This window comes from Typopeltis vanoorti, chromosome 9, assembly GCF_054136105.1.
Source record: "Typopeltis vanoorti isolate ZY-2024b chromosome 9, IOZ_Tvanoo_1.0, whole genome shotgun sequence".
In the NCBI taxonomy this organism is placed as follows: domain Eukaryota; kingdom Metazoa; phylum Arthropoda; class Arachnida; order Uropygi; family Thelyphonidae; genus Typopeltis; species Typopeltis vanoorti.
Genome location: NC_143557.1, coordinates 79,551,518 through 79,576,170, shown reverse-complemented (window position 1 = coordinate 79,576,170; position 24,653 = coordinate 79,551,518). Strand labels below are relative to the sequence as shown.

The following is a 24,653-nucleotide window of genomic DNA, read 5'->3' as shown; positions in this document are numbered from 1 at the left end:
TTTTGTGTGTGTGTGTGTGTGTGTGTTGTTGTTGTTGGGCACTATGTCTATACCCACACAATAAGAAGTGTTGTCAATTATGAGTTAAAATTTTCTGTATAGTTTATTCATTTATTCATATGAATACAATTCGCAGTATGAATATGTATTCATACTTCGAATTACTCTGAAAGTGATCATTCTAAAAATGGAAAGATATTAAAATATACATTTGAGAGAGTTTGTAGACAGAAAGCTTCTTTAAAAAAGTAATTGCCAATATCACATTTAATTAAGCAAACCAAGAACATGTCCCCAATTTCATCAAAATGTCATTACTGAGTTTTTAAAACTACGGAAATAGTTATTTATAATTCTTTCCAATTAATCAGTATGAGTTTAAAAAAAATTCATTTTTGCTAATCAAATCTTGCTACCACTAATGGGTTGCAACTTGCACTATGAAAATCACCACTCTAATCCAACTGATCCAACTGTTTGGCAACAAGTTACTGAATGCTCTTATTGCAAAATTATCTTTGTCTTCATCTTTTGCTTAGTGGCTAATTCTACCTACATATCCACTATGCCTGTCAATTTTGTATATTTCCATCTTGTTTGTTTGTCTTGTAACATGGAGGAAAATCCTGCTACATCCATATGCGACTGGCTAACTTATCTTTAGTTGAAAAGTACTTATAAACATTCCTCAAATGAATCCCATTACAGATGGGACTCAAACGATGGTCTTTCTATCCAATAGATATCATTTTTATAGAATGAGTTACAGAGCCTCTCTGAAAAAATCATTAAAAAATTGAAAAAATTCAGTTCAATGTAATATAACTTTATTTTGGAGTTGTATATTATTAATACACTTTTATTCAACAAAGTTATATAGCCTCCAAATTAGAACCTCTGTAGTACAGTTGTGAGGATGTTATAACACTTTTCCCTTCATTGGAAAGAATTTAGATTTGAATCCTTTATAAAGGTTTCTTTTTCTCGTCCAGGACAACAAGAACCTTTATAAAGGCCTTTCAAATGAATACGAGTTATCTGGTCTCATGCAGAGGTAACATGAATTTTATTCTCACATATAACAGGTAAACTGGCTAAATACACACTTTAAATATAGTAAACTGACTAAATACATGCTTTAAATATGGCAGTAGCCTGCCATATTTAAAGTATTAATTGGTATTTTTTACACTTTGGAAACAGTGAAAAATGTCCAAAAAACAATTTTTTTCCTCTTTTTTATAGGTTGTGTCATTTAAATGATTTAAACCTCACAATTTGTAATATACATATTTATTACTGAGAGCCCCTCTGAGAAATACAACCTAATTTTACTAAAATTGGGGGGGGGGGGTAGAACCATGTCCTCCACAGACTGCTGCATCATTCAACAGATTACATTGTTCAACTTATTTTGTCCAAATTTAAGAACAGTTGTTTCTAATATGGTTTATGAGTCTGAAAAATTTCACAGTGAAGGGGAATATACCCTCTACTAACATTTCTGCAAGTCTCATTGCATCATTCAGTTTCAGCTCAATTTGGAATTAGCTTATTGACATTAATTACTTAAGGTCATGAAGAATTCATTCCATTTCTGTTAATGTATGTGTGTGTTGGTGGGGGGTTAGCTTCTTCTATAGACATAGTACACTTTAAAAGTCTTATGAGAAATTTAATGTAATAGACTAAAGAAGGTCAGATGCAGAATGATTTCCTTTCTCTGCAACATCTCCCACAGATTATTCAACTGTTTTCATTTAAATTTGGAAAATTGTCAGGAAGAACAAAATAAAATGCTGCAGACACTGTTATATGTTGCATCATTCAACTGATTTCAACCAGTTAATTGGTTACCGTCTTAACTACTTCATTGTATATGGGGGTGATATTTCATAAAAGAAAAAATATCTTATATACAAAAAAGTGTTCTCAGAAGGTTCCTGAGATAGATTGCAGAAAGAATTCTGCAATTTTGAAGCACACGTTTTAATTCTTTAGGGTGCACATTCCCAAATAAAATGGAAATTTGAGCAATACATAGTTATTGGATTTGTTTGGCTGTAACATAAAAATGAAAACCTACTAGTTTTGCCACATGCTTGTGGCTTCTTCTTCTGGATTAAGATGAACAAAAATATAATAAAAGGCTAACATAACCTATAACATTACTAACAGTTCCTACAGAACATGTAGTAACTGTAACAGTATAAATTGAAATGGAACCACATCAACATGGGAGCTGGCATGGGTTAACTATTGTCCAGTAATGTATGCAAGATAGTTGGCTGAAAAGTTAGTCTGACATCTAGAAAGATCTAATGGGTGATTTCTAAATGTCAATACTTGCCTTGTGAATGAATAATCATGGTAAATTCTTTTATAATGCGAGCAGTGAAGTTGTTTTATGTAAGGCATGGGGCTCTTATCCCATTCAGTGTTGATGTGTGTGTATGTATCTCCAAGTGATGATGACCTTGATAAGATCAAAACATTGGGTGATTATTTTGTTTATATTAAATCATTACTCTTAATGTAGTTCTCCCCATAATTTAGTATAATGGATTACTTATGTCTGTTTTTGTTAGGCTCCATATCTTTGCTGCATAACATAAAATGGATCTTGCTGTGAAATAATTGACTACTTATACTGTTTAAAAAAAAAAAACGACATTGCTCAGGGAAATCATTCATCTCCCTGATCTTAATTCTCATTACTAGAAAGTATCTTTCTTAATAATCCCCTTCTACTTTTTACGGTGTCGAGGTTTCTTATTCTTGTAACCGCAACCATCTTGAGGATAAGGTGGTTGGCCCGATGCCTAGTGTTATGTCCGTAGATGCATGTGTTCACTTTGGGATGAAAAACCTGAGTTTCCGGGTGAAAAAAAACCACAACCTCCATATGAGACACGCTAACTCACCTTTTGTTGAAAGAGACCAGATAAAGGTCCCTCACACCATGTCACTGACAGGAATTGAACTGAGGTCTTTTGGACCAAAGGGCTTCGTCTATAATGACTGAGCTTTGGAGGCTCTGCCAGAAAGTATACTATCCAAATATTTGAAAATGTTACTACTTTTAAGATTTACCATTAAGTCTAACACCATTAACTTTTTTTCTGTTTAAACCCATGCTGTCACTCTTGTTATTAATATGTAATCTATAGTTTGCTACACCATCTGTAAACTTGTTTCTTCTTTCTGGTCGCTAATTGTATTTAAGACACTATTCATCATCCCTTAAGTGTAAACCACTCCAGATTTTAAAAAAAAAATACTTTTCACAACTACCTTACATTTGACGTACTTAAACTTTTTGAGAGGGGTGCTTAAGGGTCAGAGCTATATAACTAAGAGGAGACCTCCACATAGCCTTTAAAGGAATGCAGAGACCTGACCAGGGCTTCTGACCTAATATCCAATCCTCACCTTAACGTTGTTCTGACCTAATATCCAATCCTCACCTTAACGTTGTACACTCTGTTAGGTATCTACCTGGATACTGAACGTACGAGGATGTGCTGCCAATTTGGGAGTTAGCCGACCAAATTGTATTTATTCTTATTGGCTTAAACCAAATGATGATACAACAACACAATTTCATGCTGGCTGGGGCGTCGGCTGGTTAAACAAGACCTCCTTGTTTTTGCCAGGGAACCAGGGCAAACAGCAAAAAGTCAGCTACTGGAACAAATCCTAAAACTTATCCCAACTCAACATTCCAAGAGTTCAGGATCGGTACTATCAACATAAGAAGCCTGAATGGCAAAGAAATGGAGCTAGCTGAGGAATTGGATAAGTACTAGATCGACATAATAGGGGTGACTGAAACAAAAAAGACAAACTGGTGAGATCTTTCTGAGCAATAAATGAAAAATTTTATATTCAGGAAATGACAATCAAGGAAAAGAAGGAGTAGCCATAGTATTCAACACAAAATACGAGGTTAATCTTCTTGAATGGCAGGCAGTCTCAAGTTGAATGATGTGGGCAAATATCAGAATGGGGAATTGGACAGTGAGACTTATTTGTGCCTATGGTCCCACAGAAGGTTCTACTAAGGTAGAAGTGGAGAAATTTTTTGAGGCTTTAGAGAAAGCAACTGACACAATGAAAAAGGAAAAGTTGGTCCTTGTTGGGGATCTAAATAGCAGAGTAGGAAATAATTGTGAGACATACAAAAATATTTTGGGAAAATTTGGAGAAAAGAGCAAAGCTAATAATAATGGCAAATACCTGTTGGATTTCTGCTCAGGACATGGACTGGTTATTACTAACACAATGTTCCAACATAGAAATGTGCACAAATTCACATGGAGAGAAGAGGCAAGGAATAAGAAAAGTCTCATTGACTACGTTATTGTTGATAGTGATGTTTTCCCACTGGTGCAGGACACCAGAGTGTACAGAGGATTTGAAATTGGAAGTGATCACTATTTAGTCTTGAGCAGGATAAAATTGAATTTCATATTGAAAAGAAGAACATGTAAGAAAGTTTTAAAGAGAACAAAAGCTGAACAGCTTTTGTTCTCTTTAAAACAGATGTCAGATGTGAACTGTAGGCTAAAATACACCAATATTATTCAAGAAAAAATGAAAGAATTTCAGAGCAGGAACCAAACCTTGGGGATTCAGTGGCAATCCCTGAAGAAAACACTGATTGATTCAGCCAGTGAGGCATGTGGTGAGGTTGTGTGGAAGGATAGAAAAATCAGAACGCTATGTTGGACACAGGAAGTTAAAGAGGTAGTGAAGGAAAAGAAGAAAGCATATCAAAAGTTCCTGGCAAATAAGTCAGCTTGTGCTCGAAGAGAATACAGAGACAAATGTAAGAAAGCTAAACACTGTGTAAAACTGGCTAAACAAAAGTCATGGGAGGACTTTGGCAAGAACACAGAAAATAAATATCAAGAAAGTGACAAGATATTCTAGAGGTTGTTGAAGAAGCTCAGAAATGGAGGAAAGAGTGCTGTAAAAGTAATTAGAGATGATAAAGGTGACATGAAAACTGGAGAAAAAGATATTCTTGAAGTATGGAGTAGTTACTTTGAAAAACTGCTAAATGAAACAAGCAGTGATGACAACACATTGGTAAAAAACACTGACCAGGTATGCAGTCAGGGATACATATTTATACATACTTGAAGTAGAAAAAGCCATCAAAAGCCTGAAATGTGGAAAGGCAGCAGGAGTAGATGATATTCGACCAGGAATGCTCAAGTATGGAGGTATAAAAGCCACACAGTGGATGTGCTGCATAGTTCAGAAGGCCTAGACAGAGGGGCAAATTCCCGATGATTGGAGTACAGCTCTCATAGTACCCATATATAAAAAGGGAAATAAAACTGAATGTGAGAATTACAGAGGCATTTCATTACTGAGTGTTTAAGATATATGCAAGTATACTTGAGAAACGGCGGAGAAGGATTGTGGAGGAGAATTTGTTGAAGAATGCTGGATTCAGGCCAAATAGAGGCTGTCAGGATCAGATTTTCACTTTACGACTGATAGTTGAGAAATCATGGGAATATAACAAAGATCTGTATTTAAGTTTTGTAGATCTGGAAAAGGCATATGACAAGGTGCCAAGAGAGAAGCTATTCAATACGCTACAGTGTTAATGGGGCATTATATCAAGCAATACTTAGTCTTTATTTGAGTTGTAAGTCAGTAGTTAGAATTGAAGGAAGTACAGGAAGATGGTTTAATGTTAAATCTGGTGTCAGACAAGTATGTGCATTATCCCCTCTGTTATTCAGTATATATATGGATCACATTATGAAGTAAAGTGGTATTAAACCAGATATCAAAATTGGAGGTGTTAATCTCTGCTCTTTGCTTTATGTTGATGATGTTATACTTCTAAATAAATCCGCTACATGTCTGCAAGATTCACTGACTAAATTGAATAACTGTTGTAATAGATATGGTATGAAGGTCAGCATTAAAAAGACAAAGACAATGAAAATAGGAAGAAACATTGAAAATATCAACTGCATTGTGAATGGAGAACTTATACAACAAGTAAAACATTTCAGCTACTTAGGCACGATTTTTGATGAAGATGGTAAGTTAAATATGGAAATAGACAACAGAATCAACAAAGCTAGTATGGTAGGAACTCAACTGAATAAATTTATATGGAATAAGAGAGAAATTAGTTGTATACAAGACAGTGCTTAAACCAATTTTAACTTGTGGATCTGAGAGCTGGGTTAGAAGTAAATCACTTGACCAAAGACTAGAAACCACAGATATGAGAGTCCTGAGAAAGATTAGGGGCATGAACAGATGACATCAATTGCAATATCATATTAAAAACAAGGATATTAGGAAAGAACTTGATATTGTCAGCATCCAGGAATGCATTAGTAGAGCTAATCTTAGATGGTATGGTCACTTAAGCAGAATGGGAGAGGAAAGATTAGCAAGAAAGTGTTCTCTGCCAGGTTGGCAGGAAAAAGACCCAGAGGAAGACCAAGATATAGATGGATTGATACAGTAAAAAGTGCCTTAGAAGACAGAAATATAAGACCCGATTATAATGGAGTCTTGACATTTAACAGACTGATTTGGAGGAAAATTGTAGATAAGAAGTTAGTAATGATGTAAATTTTTCATGTAGTACTATCATATCCTGTCAGGAATTTGATGATGATGAAACTTTTCAAGACTTTTCTTGTTGGATCCAATCAAAGGCTTTTTCATAAGAAAACCATAAACAGACTTTTCCCAAATGACCAGTATCTCTCCATCATTTACCTTACAGCAAAAATTAAATCAATAGTTGATCTCCCTTTTCTAAAACCAAATTCCTCTTCTTTTAGGCCTTCCTCTATTTTATTTCTTATTCTTGTTGCCATTATCCTTTCATAAATCTTTGCACAATGTTATTCCCTGTATAATGTCACACAATCCGGACCACCAGATCTCTGTTCATTTCAACAGTCAAATCATCTATTCTAGAGAGTTTTTCCATTTTTCATCTTCCTTAAATGTATCTTCAACTTCTTCCATATCTATTATCTTTCTCTTCTCAGTATTCATAGCAGTTTATTTCACTATGGCTCTCATCTTAACAGATGTCTAAAAAAATGTTTCTACATCATCCTAATCTTCTGAGAGGCACAAAATTTTCATCTCTATTTATTAAAAAACCTGGTTTCTTATTGCTGCTTTTTGTTCATTAATCTCTATAATATTTGCTTGTCCCATTAATATCTTTCTCTAAATTACATGTAAATTCTCTCTCTCTTGTTTTTTTTTTTTTTTTTAATCATGTATTTTAGGCCAAGTGGCTTGTTTCGGTCTTATGCCATCACTTTTTTGGTCTTCCAATTCTGTTTTCATTTATTTTATATCTATAGTATTTTTAGCAGTCTGCTGTTCTCCATTCAATTTAGATGTTCTAACCATTTTTATTTATATTTACTTATATAGTAGTTAATTGGTTTTATATTCAGGGATTGTAAAATTTCTTCATTTGTATTATGGTCTCACTTGGTATATCCAGCTGTATTTCTGAGAAATTCCATTCACTACGATATAATTTGATGTAATCTGTATGAACTTTTGAAAAGCTTTATTTTTTGATTTCTGCTTCTTTCTCTCTGTCACACAAGTAACATATTCCACCAATGTGTTACTTGTTTCTTTACTGTTTTCATTTGTTCCTCTCTTCTATTGTTCCTATTATCACATCTTGAAATTTCTTTCATTCTTTAATTACACTATTGTTAATTAATTCATGGACTATGGACTTGATCTGAGACTCAAATTCATGTACCTTGGTCTCTTTTAACATCCATTGCTCGCTTTATCTTTTTTTTTCTTGCCATGTTTATTTTCCATATACACACATTAATGAAAACTATGGTCTCCATCTGAGGTGACAGATGGGCATATTTTTTTGTGGTTATCTGCAAGAATTCTCCTCACTATCCTCAAAAAGTAGTCAAAGTTGAATTTGTTACTCTAATGAGACATCTAAAAAATGAATTATCTCTCTTAATCCTTTATTTAAAACAATAAAAAAACTATACAAGAAGTTCTTGGAAAGATCTCATTTTTCAAGAACATCACAGAAAGTATAGAAAACTAACAGGGAACAAGGAAATTCTGATTATAATCCAGCTATCACCTTTCCATTGCCAAAATACATCTTTACAAATAAGGAACACTACTACATTCAACAAAAATCGTAGCTCTAGTGTGCCTAAGGAATTTATCAGAACCAGTTTTCTTTCCTGGCATACAACATTTCATATTGTGGACAACACCCATATAACTACATGAAAATGAAAGTAGATATGTCACATTTCTGACATGAGAATTCTGGTTTTGTAGAATATTCTGTAATGCTCAATAACAGAATCAGTTGGGAAAGGCATCCATTACAATTATTCTTTAATTTATCCATATTAAATCTGTTCATATCTGTAGAGTTTGTTTTCCTTCAAGTTTAGTGGAGATATCCCTGTTTAGTGTACACTGAAATATCTGGGGTGCTTAAGGGTCAAAGCTGTATAACTGAGAGGAGACCTCCACATAGCCTTTAAAGGAATGCAGAGAACCGACCAGGGCTTCTGACCTAATGTCCAATCTTCACCTTCTCGTGGTGCACCCTGTTGGGTATCTACTTTGATACTGAACGAACGAGGATGGGCTGGCAATTTGGGATTTAGCCGACCAAATTGTATTCTTATTGGTTAAACCAAAATAAAAAATGATGGTACAACATGACAAAATTTCATGCCGGCTGGGGCATCGCCCGGTTAAACAAGGCCCCCGTTGTTTTCGCCGGGGAACCAGGGCGAACAGCGAAAAGTCAGCTACTGGAACAAATCTGAAAATAAACCCCAACTCAACATCACCAGAGTTAAAGATCGGTACTATCAACATAAGAAGCCTGAATGGCAAAGAAATGGAGCTAGCTGAGGAATTAGATAAGTACCAGATCGACATAATAGGGGTGACTGAAACAAAAAAGACCAAAACTGGTGAGATCCTTCTGAGCAATAAATACAAAATGTTATATTCAGGTAATGACAATCAAGGAAAAGAAGGAGTAGCCATAGTATTCAACACAAAATACGAGGCTAATCTTCTTGAATGGCAGTCAGTCTCAAGTAGAGTAATGTGGGCAAATATGAGAATGGGGAAACTGGACAATGAGACTTATTTGTGCCTATGGTCCCACAGAAGGTTCTACTAAGGTAGAAGTGGAGGAATTTTTTGACGCTTTAGAAAAAGCAACTGACACAATGAAAAAGGAAAAGTTGGTCCTTGTTGGGGATCTAAATAGCAGAGTAGGAAATGATTGTGAGACATACAAAAATATTTTGGGAAAATTTGGAGAAAAGAGCAAAGCTAATAATAATGGCAAATATCTGTTGGATTTCTGCTCAGGACATGGACTGGTTATTACTAACACCATGTTCCAACATAAAAATGTGCACAAATTCACATGGAGAGAAGAGGCTAGGAATAAGAAAAGTCTCATTGACTATGTTATTGTTGATAGTAATGTTTTCTCCCTGGTGCAGGACACCAGAGTGTACAGAGGATTTGAAATTGGAAGTGATCACTATTTAGTCTTGAGCAGGATAAAATTGAATTTCATATTGAAAAGAATAACATGTAAGAAAGTATTAAAGTGAATAAAAGTTGAGCAGTTCTCAGATGTGAACTGTAGACTAAAATACAGAAAGATTATTGAAAAGAAAATGAAAGAGTTTGAGAACAGGAATCAAACCTTGGAGATTCAGTGGCAAACTCTGAAGAAAACATTGATTGATTCTGCCAGAGAGGCTTGTGGTGAGGTTGTGTGCAAGGATAAAAAAATCAGAACTCTCTGGTGGACACAGGAAGTTAAAGAGGCAGTGAAGGAAAAGAAGAAAGCATATCAAATGTTCCTGGCAAATAAGTCAGCTTTTATTTACTCTTACAGAATACAGAGACAAATGTAAGAAAGCTAAACAGTGTGTAAAACTAGCTAAACAAAAGTCGTGGGAGGACTTTGGCAAGAATATAGAAAATAAATATCAAGAAGGTGGCAAAATATTCTGGAGGTTGTTGAAGAAGCTTTTACAGCACTCATGGAGGAAAGAGTGCTGTAAAAGGAGTTAGAGATGATAAAGGTGACATGAAAACAGGAGAAAAAAGTATCCTTGAAGTATGGAGTAATTACTTTGAAAAACTGCTAAATGAAACAAGCAGTGATGTCAGCACAGTGGTAAAAGACATTGACCAGGCATGCAGTCAGGAATACATATCCATACTTGAAGTAGAAAAAGCCATCAAAGGCTTGAAATGTGGAAAGGCAGCAGGAGTAGATGATATTCGACCAGAAATGCTGAAGTATGGTGGTATAAATGTCTTACAGTGGCTGCACTGCATAGTTCAGAAAGCCTGGACAGAGGGACGAATTCCCGATGATTGGAGTAGAGCTCTCATAGTACCCATATATAAAAAGGGAAATAAAACTGAATGTGAGAATTACAGAGGTATTTCCCTACTGAGTGTTCCTGGCAAGATCTATGCAAGTATACTTGAGAAACGGTTGAGAAGAATTGTGGAAGAAAAGCTTGGTGAAGAACAAGCTGGATTCAGGCCAATAGAGGCTGTCAGGATCAGATCTTCACTTTACGACAAATAGTCGAGAAAGCATGGGAATATAACAAAGATCTGTATTTAAGTTTTGTCGATCTGGAAAAGGCATATGACAAGGTGCCAAGAGAGAAGCTATTCAATATGCTGCAGTTATATGGTGTCAATGGGGCATTATATCAAGCAATACTTAGTCTTTATTTGAGTTGTAAGTCAGCAGTTAGAATTGAAGGAAGTACAGGGAGATGGTTTAATGTTAAATCTGGTGTGAGACAAGGATGTACATTATCCCCTCTGTTATTCATTATCTATATGGATCACATTATGAAGGAAAGTGGTATTAAACATGATATCAAAATTGGAGATGTTAATGTCAGCTCTTTGCTTTATGCAGATGATGTTATACTTCTAAATAAATCCGCTACAAGTCTGCAAGATTCTCTGACTAAATTGAACAGCTGTTGTAATAGATATGGTATGAAGGTGAGCATTAAAAAGACAAAGACAATGAAAATAGGTAGAATTGTTGAAAATGTCAACTGTGTTGTGAACGGGGAACCTGTGGAACAAGAAAACATTTCAGCTACTTAAGCACGATTTTTACTGAAGATGGTAAATTAAATATGGAAATAGATAACAGAATCAACAAAGCTGGTATGGTAGGAAGTCAATTGAATAAATTCATATGGAATAAGAGTGAAATTAGTCGGAACACTAAATTAGCTGTATACAAGACAGTGTTCAAACTAGTCTTAACTTATGGATCTGAGAGTTGGGTCAGAAGTAAAACACTTGACCAAAGACTAGAGACCGCAGATATGAGAGTCCTGAGAAAGATTATAGGCGTGAACAGATGGCATCAATGGCAGTATCATATTAAAAACGAGGATATTTGGAAAGAACTTGGCATTGTCAGCATCCAGGAATGCGTTAGCAGAGCTAATCTCAGGTGGTATGGTCACTTAAACAGAATGGGCAAGGAAAGATTAGCAAAACAAGTGTTCTCTGCCAGGTTGGCAGCAAAACGACCCAGAGGAAGACCAAGATATAGGTGGATTGATACGGTACAAAGTGCCTTAGACGATAGAAATATAAGATCTGATAATGTTGGAGTGATGACAAGTAACAGGCTGATTTGGAGGAAAATTGTAGATAGGAAATTAATAATGATGTAATTTTTTTTTTTTCATGTAGTACTATCATATCCTGTACACCCCTTGAGGGTACATGGCAGGAATTTGATGATGATGATGATGTTGATGATGGTAAATTAAATATAGAAATAGACAACAGAATCAGCAAAGCTTATGGTGGGAAGTCAATTGAATAAATTCATATGGAATAAGAGAGAAATTAGTCAGAACACTAAATTAGCTGTATACAAGACAGTGTTCAAACCAGTTTTAACTTATGGATCTGAGAGCTGGGTCAGAAGTAAAATACTTGACCAAAGACTAGAGACCGCAGATATGAGAGTCCTGAGAAAGATTAGAGGCGTGAACAGATGGCATCAATGGCAATATCATATTAAAAATGAGAGTATTAGGAAAGAACTTGACATTGTCAGCATCCAGGAATGCGTTAGCAGAGCTAATCATAGGTGGTATGGTCACTTAAATAGAATGCGAGAGGAAAGATTAGCAAAACAAGTGTTCTCTGCCAGGTTGGCAGGAAAATGACCCAGAGGAAGACCAAGATATAGGTGGATTGATACGGTACAAAGTACCTTAGACGATAAAAATATAAGATCTGATAATGTTGGAGTCTTGACAAGTAACAGACTGATTTGGAGGAAAATTGTAGATAGGAAGTTAGTAATGATGTAATTTTTTCATGTAGTACTGTCATCCTGTACACCACTTGAGGGTACATTTCAGGAATTTGATGATGATGAAATAATTTCTGTTATCTTGAGTTAATCTTTAAAGGAAGCAATTTTTATTAAAAATAAATGTATATTGTATATACATTTACAGTATTCATTTAAAGATTGCATATATTATTTTGCACAGACACATTTTGATAGTTGTTATGGGCAATTGTCAAAATGTAGGAATTCAAACACCTGGACTTGAATCCTGCCCAAGAATATAAATATACCTTTTTAACTGCAGTAGAGTTAGCTTAGCCAATTTTTATATAAATAATTGTGCAATCATGTATTCACTTTATTATTATCAACTGGACATCTCCCAAGGCTCATTTGTAGGAGACTACATTAACTGTAATTTACAATGCAAAGTCCTTTAATAGTTTTGTTTTTATTGTATTCCCTCTCTTCGAAAACAGTTTTTGTAACCCATAAATATTTAATTTCTTCTCATCACCACTTCTTCATGTCCAAGAAATCCAGTCAACCAAATATCAGTAATCTGGATGTGGTTACATTCCATTACTTTGGATAATATTCAAATTGCCAAACAAGAATTCTCTTCTTGGACTGACTTACACATCATTTTCCTCACATACACACATGACATCCACAATATATTCACCCTCCAATTAAAAAAAAAAAAAAAAAAAAAAAAAGTGCCTTTTCCAACCAAGACACTACTTCCCACATGTGGAACTACTAAAATTATACAAATCTACCCAACCTTGGAATGCTGATCTCACATTTGGAGGTGGTACACTTAAAACCTCCTGTAAAGTACATTATATTCTATCCAGAAGAGGGTAGTCAGTTAATTGATGGCCCTCATAGACATACCTTCTTTTTTGTTTGTTTGTTTTTTTCTCCTTACACCACTTCTAGAAGTACTTTTATGGGTAGCATCCCACATCTACATATTCTTGCTTATACTTGACACTAATCACTATAGATTTTGGAACTTTTCATGTGTGGAATTGATATTAAAAAAAAAAAAAAAAACAAGCTTTATAAAGAGGGATAATATCTTCCTTAGTATTTTTAGTGTATTTTTTGACATTGGGATATTTTGCCTGTTAATTGGTTGACTGAGTGGTTAGCATACCCACTCTCCACCCAACAGGTTCAAATCCTGCCATGGAAATGGATTTTTGTGATTATCTTTAAGTGGGAGATGAATTTCATTGCCCAGCTTGAGACCATTGGCTCACTTATTGGAATCCTGAAGTGGCTTATAAAGGTTCAATGTTAAGTTTCTAGAGCAGGGTTTTTGTACTATGTAAAAAAAATAAATTTAAAAAAATTACAAAAAAAATAAAATTGATAAAGGACAAAAAAAAAAAACCCTTAGCCCACAATGGTAGAAAATGTATACAATATGTTTATAATAATGTTTCGTGGATGGGAACCACACACATACACAGAGATCCCTAGCTTCAGTAATTTCTTTCAGGAGTTTTCTTTCTAGAGGTTCCAGGTCATATCCAAGTCAACTGTTACATCTTTATAGAAAGTGAATAAATTACTAAGACAAGACTTTAAAAAATCCAATGCTTTGTACCACTGAGTATTATGATTTCTATCCGCCCATTCCTGAATTCTGGTCTTAATCACTACTCCTGAGATAGCAATGGGTCTCTAATCATTCCTAGTGTACTTGCCACATAGTGAAAGAACTCTTGATTTTTCTTTTGGCCTACACAGCCATTTTCCTCTCAATTTGAATTGCCTTCATTGGCATGCTAGTCACTCTTATCTGTGCTTTGTGTTGTGTGTGAGCTTGATTAGCATATATCTCATTAGATTCCTTCCATGGCATTTCTTGCCATAATGATGCAACACCTCCATTTAAACCACTTGGATTATTTTCCTGACTCTGAATATATAGATCGATACGGTTTCTTTCATACATCACTGATCATTTTCCAAGCAGTACTTGATGTTATTCCTTGCAATTTCTGATGGTGTGTGCTGCACAGCCACTTCTGAAGTTTTTCATAATTGCTTGCTTGTAGTTCCACATATGACTTTTCGTAAATGGATATTAATAAGAAAGAAACATTTGAAGAAAGAGTTTTTCTTCTGTATGTATAGAACTTCATTGATTGGGTATTAACCCTTGTATTGTATCCTTGGCTGACATGCAGTTGACTCTCTCTCACTATAGCAACACCACCGTAACAAACTTGCTTGCTATAACAAACTACTGAAAAGTCCCAGCCACCCTTCAGTACAATGCTGTGCTAAAAGATATTCACTATAAGAAGGTATTCCTGTAGGCCCTACAAGTTTGCTGTAGTGAGAGTCAACTGTATATGAAAATGTCTTATCACTCATGAAAAACATTATAGTTTGCTCAATCAAAATTGCATATTGTGAGCTTGGTAACACCCTCCACTTACAGAATTTTCATATACAGTAAAACCCTGAAGTTACACGGTAGGTGGGACCAACAAAAAGCACGTACGTCGAATTCACTTAACTCAGGTATAATTTTGCATGTAATTTATATATACAAACATACAAAATATTAGTTAATTGGGACCAAAGGTTTACAAAAACACATTTTTTTAAGAAATACTGTATAATCATAATTGTAGTTTTTCATACATAAAAAAAAGAAAGTTATTTCGATGTCGATGGTTTCATAAAATCTAATAGATTCGTCTGACGGCATAATGTCTTTTTCTTGACGTGCAAAATTTCTTCATAGCAAGTCCAATGATTTTTTTATTCCTTGCCTTGTGGCTACAATTCGTTCCTTGTTAGAATCTGTGTCCTCTAAAATCTGTAAACCTTTCTTAATTAAGCTGAGACCTTCTGTTAATTTTGCAATTGTCATGTGCTTTTCTGGTAGAACTGAATCTGAGGTTTCGGTCTCTTCAGTAGCGCTTTGCTCACGCATCTCTATGAGCTCGTTAATTGTAAGCCCGTTATATGAGTCTAACAGCTCGCTCACATCTTCACTGTCGACTTCTAAATCAAATTGCCTGGTTGACAACTTCGTCTATTGCCTCAGCAACTTGATCAGTTTCTGGTAATTTCCGTTTTGCATTTAAAAAGGATGGACAAAGTTTTTTCCAGACACCATTCAAGGTTTTTTTGAGAAATTTCACCCCAAGAATCTCCGATAATCACAGCATCTAAAACATTAAACTGTTTCCAAAACTCTTTAACAGACAGTTGCTCATTTTGCTCCATAGCTTCATTCACTTGCAAACGAATGCTGTGTGTAGTACGCTTTGAATGTTTTGATAACTCCTTGGTCCATCGGTTGAAGTAAGTTGGTTGTATTTGGAGGCAAGAAAACAACTTTTACGCATGGATCAAAATCAATTAAAGTTGCAGAAGGGTGACCAGGTGCATTATCAATAATGAGCATAACTTTAAACGGGATTTTTTTAAACTGGCAATAACATTCGACTTCAGGTATGAAGTGGTGACCAAACCACTCTTCAAAAATAGAAGCTGTCACCCAAGCTTTAGATTTTTTTTTTAGAGCTCTTGAATTTTCGGAGCGATAAATTAAGATTAAGAGAGGTTTTAACTTGCAATCACCAGCTGCATTTCCACCAAGCATTACTGTCAACCGGTCTTTGGAAGCCTTAAAGCCAGGAAATGTTTTATTTTCACATGTGATGAAAGTTCTCTTAGGCATCTTTTTCCAGAACAAGCCAGTCTCGTCTACATTAAATATGGTTTGACTGCTGTAGCTACCTTCCTCAATGATAGCCTTAAGTGTCTCAGGAAAAGAAGACAGTCTCTTTATCAGCGCTTACCGCCTCTCCGCGATGCTGTGCCAGTTACAGCGATTTTTAAATCGGTTGAACCAACCATTACTGGCCACGAAATTTTCTTCTTTGGTTCTCCAGCTTCTATTTTTAGCATCTCAAAAATCAGCTTGGCTTGGCTACATATTGTCGTTTGATCAACTGGACAATTTTTTACTCTCACTTGATTATCACACCTTAATTTAAGCATCGTTTCCATCTCACCAATATTCCCATGACGTTTACGAATTATGCTTGAATGACTTGCTTCTTTTGGACGACATTATTATTTTTTATGTGATAAAATTTTTATCAAGAATTAAACAATTGCAAGGTTTGTAGACTATAAAAATCGTGTATGAATGGAGACCGCACGAAACATGTCAGTGCTTGTTCACAACATGTGCGACACTGGCGAATGCTGCCGGCGCCTAAAAGATATGACTAGTGGTGAGGTGTGAAGCAGGGGAATACGTACATATAAGAAACTGCGTAACTCCAGATTCACATAAGTCGGGGTATTACTGTATATAACAAGCCAAGTTTTTTGAAATCTCAACCATTTTAGACTCCAAATTCACATCTAGGATGAAGAGTCAAAGGGCATCAGCTTGAAAGTGTGTCTCATATAGAGAAGGCAGTATTTTTCCTAGAGAAATTCATTCATTCATACAGAAATTTTAAAAAAAAATACATATTGCTTTAGAAAATTAATAGTTTCTTTTTTAAGTAATTGAAATGTTTATTGTAAGAAATGTATGTATACTATTCAGAGCTATCGAACTGAGAGTTTTACTAAATTGTTCCATCTTATTTCAGGGTTGTTCTGTTAATAGCCAATATGTCGATCATTATTCGACTTCAGAATCTTCCATGGATTGCAAACTCTGTAGACATTAGACGATACTTCTCAGGACTTGGTATTCCTGAAGGTGGTGTTCATATTGTTGGTGGAGAAAAAGGAGATGCCTTTATTGCTTTCAGTTCAGATGAAGATGCTAGACAAGCTATGGAAAGGGATGGAGGTAAAATTAAAGAGGTTCGTATTAAACTGTTGCTAAGCAGCAGAACTGAGATGCAACGTGTAATAGAACAGGCACGAAATCAGAATCCAGTGGTACAGGCTTCTGCTAGTTCTTCTCCAACTGTTAAAGCTGCTGCAACTGATAGTGATAGACGTAAAGTACCTGAGAAAGGAACAAGTCCCCCTAGACGTAGGGAAAAAGAAAAGTCCCCATCTGGCACCAATAGCAATAGCAGGGAAAGAAACAGACGATCCAAATGGGATCGGAGCAGAAGCCGAAGTAGAAGCCCAACACGCCGATCCAGGGACCGCGATCGTGATCGTGACAGAGATACTGATAGACGCAGTGAACGTTCCAAGCGAGATGAACGGCGAACTGATGAATCGTCTCGCTCTAGAGATGAACGGAACAAAAATTCAAAGGAATCTACACCTCGGAATATTGGACAGGACCAGAGACGACAAGCTGTACCAAATGGTGACATGAATTTGCCATTTAATTCTAGAGGCCCTGCCCAAGGACCACATCCCGATCCTAGATCAGTACACACACCTGGAGCTCCTGGAAGTCATTTTGATGCACGACCAACACCATCTGGTCAAGGTGTGGGTTTTGAATCAAGCCGTACAGTGCCAAGCCAAAGCAGCAGCCAACCACCATATTTAGATCCTCTGCCTCCTAACCAGGCTGGACAGTCACAGTTTGGATCCAGGGGAATGCCACCCCAGGATAATCTCTCAACAGGCCATTTTGATCCTAGAGGATTTCCTACTCCAAATAATTTTCAGCAACCTCCCTATGATAGAGGAATGCCTGCTGATGGTGGCTTTCCTGGACCTTTTGATGATAGGCAGATGCCAGCATCTCAGATGGGTCACCCACCATCCAGTTTTGATAACAAGCATGGGCCAACAAATCAAGCTGGTGAACATTTGCGTCCATTTGAGAAAAGAGGTATGAATACAGAAAGTGGTAGTTCACTGTCGAATTTTGACAAGAGAACAATGGATGCAGGACAAGCAGAGAGCTCAGTGAGTCCATTTGGAAGCCGTTCTAAACCAAGTGGGCAACAAAATATGCTTCCACCAATGCCTCACCTCTTTGATAAAAGAGCAACACCAAGTTCTCAACCTGCTCCTCTTTCATCTCAGTATGAGAAGTCATCTCTTTCTCAAAACTTTCCAAGTGGCAATATGTCTACTCCATATGACAAAAGGGCACAGATGTCAAGCCAACCTATGAGTTTAGGTGGACCATATGACAAACGAGGACCATCAGCAAACCCGCTTAGAAATTCTCCAACATCATTCGATAAAGGACATATTTCTTCAAGTCAGTCCATGGGCTCACAGTCACAGTATAGTAAACGGCCAATGGGTATGCCAGGTGATCCTTTTATTCCTGAAGATCTACCTAAATCTGGAAGAGATTCAAGAATGTCAGCACTGGGAACTAACCCACCATGGCCAAGAGACATTCCCCCTTCGCAGAGTGAAAGAGGACCTTGGGATGAAGGCAGAAGAACGCTGTTAGCTCCTCCACTAAGTGATGTTCCAGATCGCTATGCTCCACCAATCCCAGAAGAACGTATGAGAGATGTTCCCAAAATGCCTCCAGAAAGAAATATTCCCCCAAAAGTTCCTTTTGGAATTGATGAAAGAGATCAGTTTGGACCCACTTTTGATGCTCCAATTCCTGAAAAACGAAGAATGTTATCATCTAGCAGATCTGGTGGTCCAGAAAGTTTTGATAGATCTTTTACTTCCAGTCAAAGATCAGATATGAGAGGCCATGGCCCCTCAGATATAAGGGGACATAGTTATGCAATGGATGATTTGCCACCAAGAGGAAGAGAGCCATTAATTGGAGGACCACGAAGATCTGGTCCACTCTTAGATAGGGAAGAACTGCCTGGACCAGCCTCTAGAGGACCCCCTAGTCTTTGTGTTGAACTTAGAGGTCTTCCTTATGACTGTAATACAAATAGCATCAGACAATTTTTCCGTGGCTATAGCATTGCCCCTGATGGAGTAAAATTTGTTTATGATGAACATGGTCAGCCAACAGGTATTGGCTATGTTAAATTTACTAATGAACGGGATGTAATGAGTGCCCATAAGAGGAACATGCAATATATGGGAAACAGTTGTGTTGAAGTGCTTTGGTGCCCAGATAGTGCTTTTGACAGTGTTGCAATGACCAACTCTAGAAAACCCCCACCACCACTTCCTCATTATACAAGAATGTTCAAACCTCGTGAAGAAGATTTGTGTATTCTTCTGAAAGGTTTACCATACTCCTGCAAGGAAGAAGATGTTATACACTTTTTTGATGGATTAGGTATCTTAGATGTATTTATTGATTATGATCATACTGGCAGAGCTCTTGGAACAGGTTTTGTTGAATTTGGTAGTCCAGAAGATTTTCATTCTGCAATGGGTATGAATGGTAATATGATCGGCCATAGGTATATTGAAATATCAGTTGCAAGCAAAGATATGTTAATAGCAGCTCGTAGAAATTTAGCCCCAACCCCACCTGATGGTGCACGTGATCGCTTGTCACAAAAAGAGTTCCTTCCACCTCCAAGCAGTGGTCGTGCACCACTTGATATGATGCCTTCTCCATCACGTATGCCTGGTGGTGGAAGGCCACCCCTGTGTGTATCACTTAGGGATTTACCTCTGGCAGTTCATGATCGTGATATTGCTGATTTTTTTGCTGATGGAGGTGTTGTCCCTCGTGCTATTCATGTTATGTTAGGTCCAAATAAAATGCCATCAGGTGATGCTTTTGCAGAATTTTCAAATCCCCAAGAATTTGAGTGTGCCCTTAAGAAAAATGGTCAGTTTTTAGGAGATGTACCAATTAGTGTTTCTCCAATTTCTTATTGGGAAATGGTGGACATCTTAGGAGGTCCTCAGAATGCACCTGGGGTGCCACCACTGTTAGATAATCCTCCAGATGATGATCGTAGCTTAAGGCGTCCACTAATGGATCCTCCTGATAAAGGAAGAGGTTTGATTGATCTACCAGACAGAATGCTTGAACCTATGGATACAGATGATGCCAGAATGCTGCGTGATCCGTCTCTTCATGATTCTGGTAGGCCTTTAATGGATACTGATCGTCGGTCAGATAGGATATCTGATGAAATGCTTGATCTCCCCATGAGTAATCGCCATTTACCACCAAGAGGTAATGGACCTCGTGGATTTATGAGACCCCCTTTAGGACCAGGTATGAGACCCATGCGCCCAAATTCCAATGAACGTCAACCAAGAGGACCCTTTCAACCCCGATTCCGAGCACCACCACCACCTGACCGATCACGTGGTCCTATGCCACTTGATATAGGACCAGATAAATTTGGTAAGCCAGGTTGTGTTGTTGCTCTAAATAATGTTCATTTTAATGCAGGACTAGAAGAGTTGCTAGACTTTTTCTCAATGTTCGGACTTACCAAAGAAAATCTTATTAGAAAATATAATGAAAAAGGACAGCCAACTGGTGAAGCCAGAGCAGCATTTAAAACAACAGAAGATGCACAAAAAGCTCTTAAAGAACTTAATATGAAGCCCCTATTGGGTAGACCAATTTCTATGTGTCCTGTTTAATTTTATTGTTGCAAAGACTTAAGTCTGCCATTTTTCATTGTTAGAAAATTCATTCAATTTGTAATGTATCATTCTTCATTGTGGTCACATTGTATGACTTGCACCAGTACTGAAAATAATATTCACTGATTCATCAATGAACACATGCAGTACAAGAATGAGAACATCTCATGATTGTTTCTACTGGTAACCATTAAAACATGTACAGATCATAAGTGTGTAGTTTTTAGATATCAATTACACATGTTTTTGTTGGTATGACTGATTGCATTCAGTATAATTTTTAGTACATACTTTCAGTTAGAAAAATGTACCTTTGTGTAATAAAAAAATAAAATTTTGATTTTTAATTATGTCAATAATATTAAATAGTTATTTCACGAATCATTTTCTTTGCATTTCATTTAATCTATACTTTGATATTTGTGAGAGTTCAGAGAAAAACTAGTGACAACACTGCCACAAATCACCATGCAGATAGCAACAGTAATATGGTGTGCAACATTTAGTAGAGAGAGGGGGGGGGAGAGTAGTTTGTGAATAGAGAATGAGGTTGGACAGGATTTTAGTACTGCCAAATGTATTCTCAGTCTTATACAATACTTGGATGGTAGATGATTTTTGGAGGTGTGAAGTGACTTGGAAAAGTACGGTGTTTAATCTTCAGAACAAGAATCCCAGTGACTTTTGATGTCTTCTAAAATAAAAGAAACACAAAAGATATTCTCAGCATGAGCAGAGCATCTTACACACTAGAGATAAGTCCATTGCAGATTTTCAAGAACTGCTCCTCAGGTGAAATTTCTTGGTTAACAGTAGATGTGGGAAATGATTATCTAGGTGATTGGTAATTGTTACCACTTCTTTTTCTTCAGTCTTCATTTTTTTATTTTTTCAAAAATAGATAATCACCAATTATTGTATGATTTAAAATTTTGTTAAATAAAAGTAAGGGATGTATCCCTCCTTAATTCATTATTTAATTTCCAGTGATTTTCTAAAACATGAACGTATATATCTTTAGTCTACAACCTGTTTGTGTAAAAACTTCATTCAAAAATATTATTTATTATATTGCTAATCCAAAGCCTCTGAGATCAAACTGCCCATTGCGGTTTATGTGACAAGTCAGATATGACAATTTAGCATGCACAGCCAAACAAGAAATTTCAATCCAGATCCTTGCACTGAAAATATTTATTACAAAAAAAAAATTAAAAACTAATTAGAAAAATTTACACCAATTAAGAACAATTTTTTTAAACATTTATTACATATATATTGTAAAATGTGGTAGAGTGCAAAATATAATTTATAATCACCTTGTATACCACTATAGTATTATTTATTAAGGTGGCAGGATAGGATAATGCTTAAATACATGTGAAGTTGAACAGAATTTTTCTTCAGTTAGTTGAGAATCAATCCAAGATAAAATTTGATTTTTTTTAAAAATTTTTAAATTTTTTAAAAGTGTTTTTTCAAGTGAATCTTAAAAGTTTCAAAGTATTGTTTTGTTTTGCGAACATTAATTTACTACTTGACCAAATTTCTGTTAGTAGTTAATTAAAGATATAAATGTTTTTTATATCTAATGACATAAAGACTTGATGATAGTGGAATGTGTCTCTGCTCTCTGTGAGAATCATACGTACCAGGAAAGCTGTTAATTCGGTTCATAGAATTTGTTCTGTAAACATTTGTCATGCTTGCTACTTTCAAAATGCACAAAATAAAAGAAAGCAAAATTTAATATGCAGTAAATCTGCATCAAATTTTGCTTCAAAGGTACAACTAAAATTTTAAAAAATTAAAATCAGCATGGAAAACTGTGCTAAAGAATGTTTTGCTTTTTTTGAACGATATGCTCATTTCAAAAATGGAGGTACTGAAAACGATTCATGTTCTACTTCAAAATGAACAAACAGCATTCTCTCACTCTCTCTCTTATCAAGATTTGATTCAAATTTATTAAATATTAATTTAACAGTTAATTGAAATTGCTGATGAAAAGTAACATTTGGTTTGGTATATTCTGACAGAAAAGTTTGGAGTGTGCTGATATCCATAAAATTTCTTTCACAACTTCTTTAACTTAGGTGGGTTTATTGAAATGTGTCTTGATTACAATGAAACATGGGTTTATAATTGTAATTCAGAAGCAAAGATTTGGTCTTCCTAGTTTAGAGAGTTGGTCATTTAAGATGGGAGGGGGTGGGGTTTTATTTGGAAGTTTAATGCATACTGATTTGTATTGGCAGTGTTGTTCATTCCCAATTTATGCTTTTTGGCCCAAGTGTTGATTAGTAGTTTTTACACGATAAAAACTTTGATTTTATCTACATTTAGTCTTTATGGCATCGGAGTTTTGGAAACAAAACACAGCAGTCTACTATATTTTGAACTCCCATATTCAGCTGATCTGCAATAAAATTAAATGGTTTCATGACACAACTGTAAAACTAGCACTAGCACAGTGAGAGAGATGAAAAGTATTTCTGCATTCAGGTGGGAGAAAAAATTATTTAGAAGAGAATAAATTTGGCCAGTTTTTATCTGTAATAAATGATCATAAAATAATAAATGTGAGATTTTGTAATATTACATCTTGTGTATTTAGTTATTTTTGGACCTTTTATTTCTCATTGTTACGCTTTCATAACACAAGTAAATGGCAATATGTTTCCTAAGATCTTACTTCCTTCCCTTCCCTCTATACCAGGGGTTCCCAACCTTTCTGTTTCATAGAGCACATTCTAAAATACTGGTAGGGTGACGGGCACCATCTATTTTTTCAAGCTAATTTTTTGAATTCTTTTGTTAAATGAATACATACAAAGTTTACATTATAATCAAATGTTTTATTACTTAAAAGTTTACATTATATAAAAATTTAAATATATATATGTAAGTTGGCCAGTGCTTCATAATTAGGAGAATATGATGATATTCCAGTTCTTAAACTGGAATGAACAACTTCGAATGCACATCTACTTTACATTGTATGCGTATAATACTCGTCATGTGTCATTAACACATGCGTCATATAGCATGCCATGAATTGTTGCGTGATTATTTCAAACTATACGGCACACGGTTGAACAGCGGCAGGCACACACACAAATTGGTCGACAGGTGCCATGGTGCCCGCGGGCATAGGGTCAGGAACCCCTGTTCTGCACCTTAACTATTCTTAAGCCCTTGCTGATTAAAAAAAAAAAAAATGCATATAAAGTGCACTGGCATTTGGAGATTTTGATACACTTAATGATTCTGGTAAGCCCTAACTTAATGTCTTATATCAGAACAGAAATACTCAGACAGCTAGATAATTTTTATGGCCCTGATTTGACTAATATCAACAGCCTGTATAAAAACAGTATCCATTTGGCAGGCTGGTTATCCAGGTGAATAGCATTTCCACTTTGCAACTAACAAGCTATGGATTTCAATCCTGCTGCATCATGAATGTTTGTAAAATCTAGGTAGATTTATTGCACAAGCATGAGACCACCACTACCTTGCTTATTTGTGTGTGTGTGGGGGGGGATTAAGCAGATTAACCTTTTTTGGGTAAGTAAGCCATTAAAAAGAAAAATATAATAATAAAAAAACATTTATTTGGAATCTAGCCCATTACATACCAATTCCTTATCAGTGGTATTCGGGTAATACCTTGACAACATAAAAAGTTTCCAAAGGATTAACTAGTGATGCATTAAAAATGAAACAACGTTCTACTTTCACATGTTTGTCATCC

General features: G+C 35.8%; 1 protein-coding gene across 8 annotated transcripts in view; it reads left to right on the top strand.

The window, feature by feature from the left end:
- Positions 1–23,497, top strand: part of LOC150103183 (uncharacterized) — a 167,124-nt gene extending 143,627 nt beyond the window's left edge. For all 8 annotated transcript variants that reach the window (XM_090397558.1, XM_090397555.1, XM_090397556.1 and 5 more), the window contains one exon: positions 17,071–23,497. In XM_090397558.1, the coding sequence (XP_090253684.1) occupies positions 17,093–20,893 (3,801 nt within the window). In that variant the 5' untranslated portion in view covers positions 17,071–17,092 and the 3' untranslated portion in view covers positions 20,894–23,497. The remainder of the gene's footprint in view (positions 1–17,070) is intronic.
- The last annotated feature ends 1,156 nt before the right edge of the window (positions 23,498–24,653 follow it).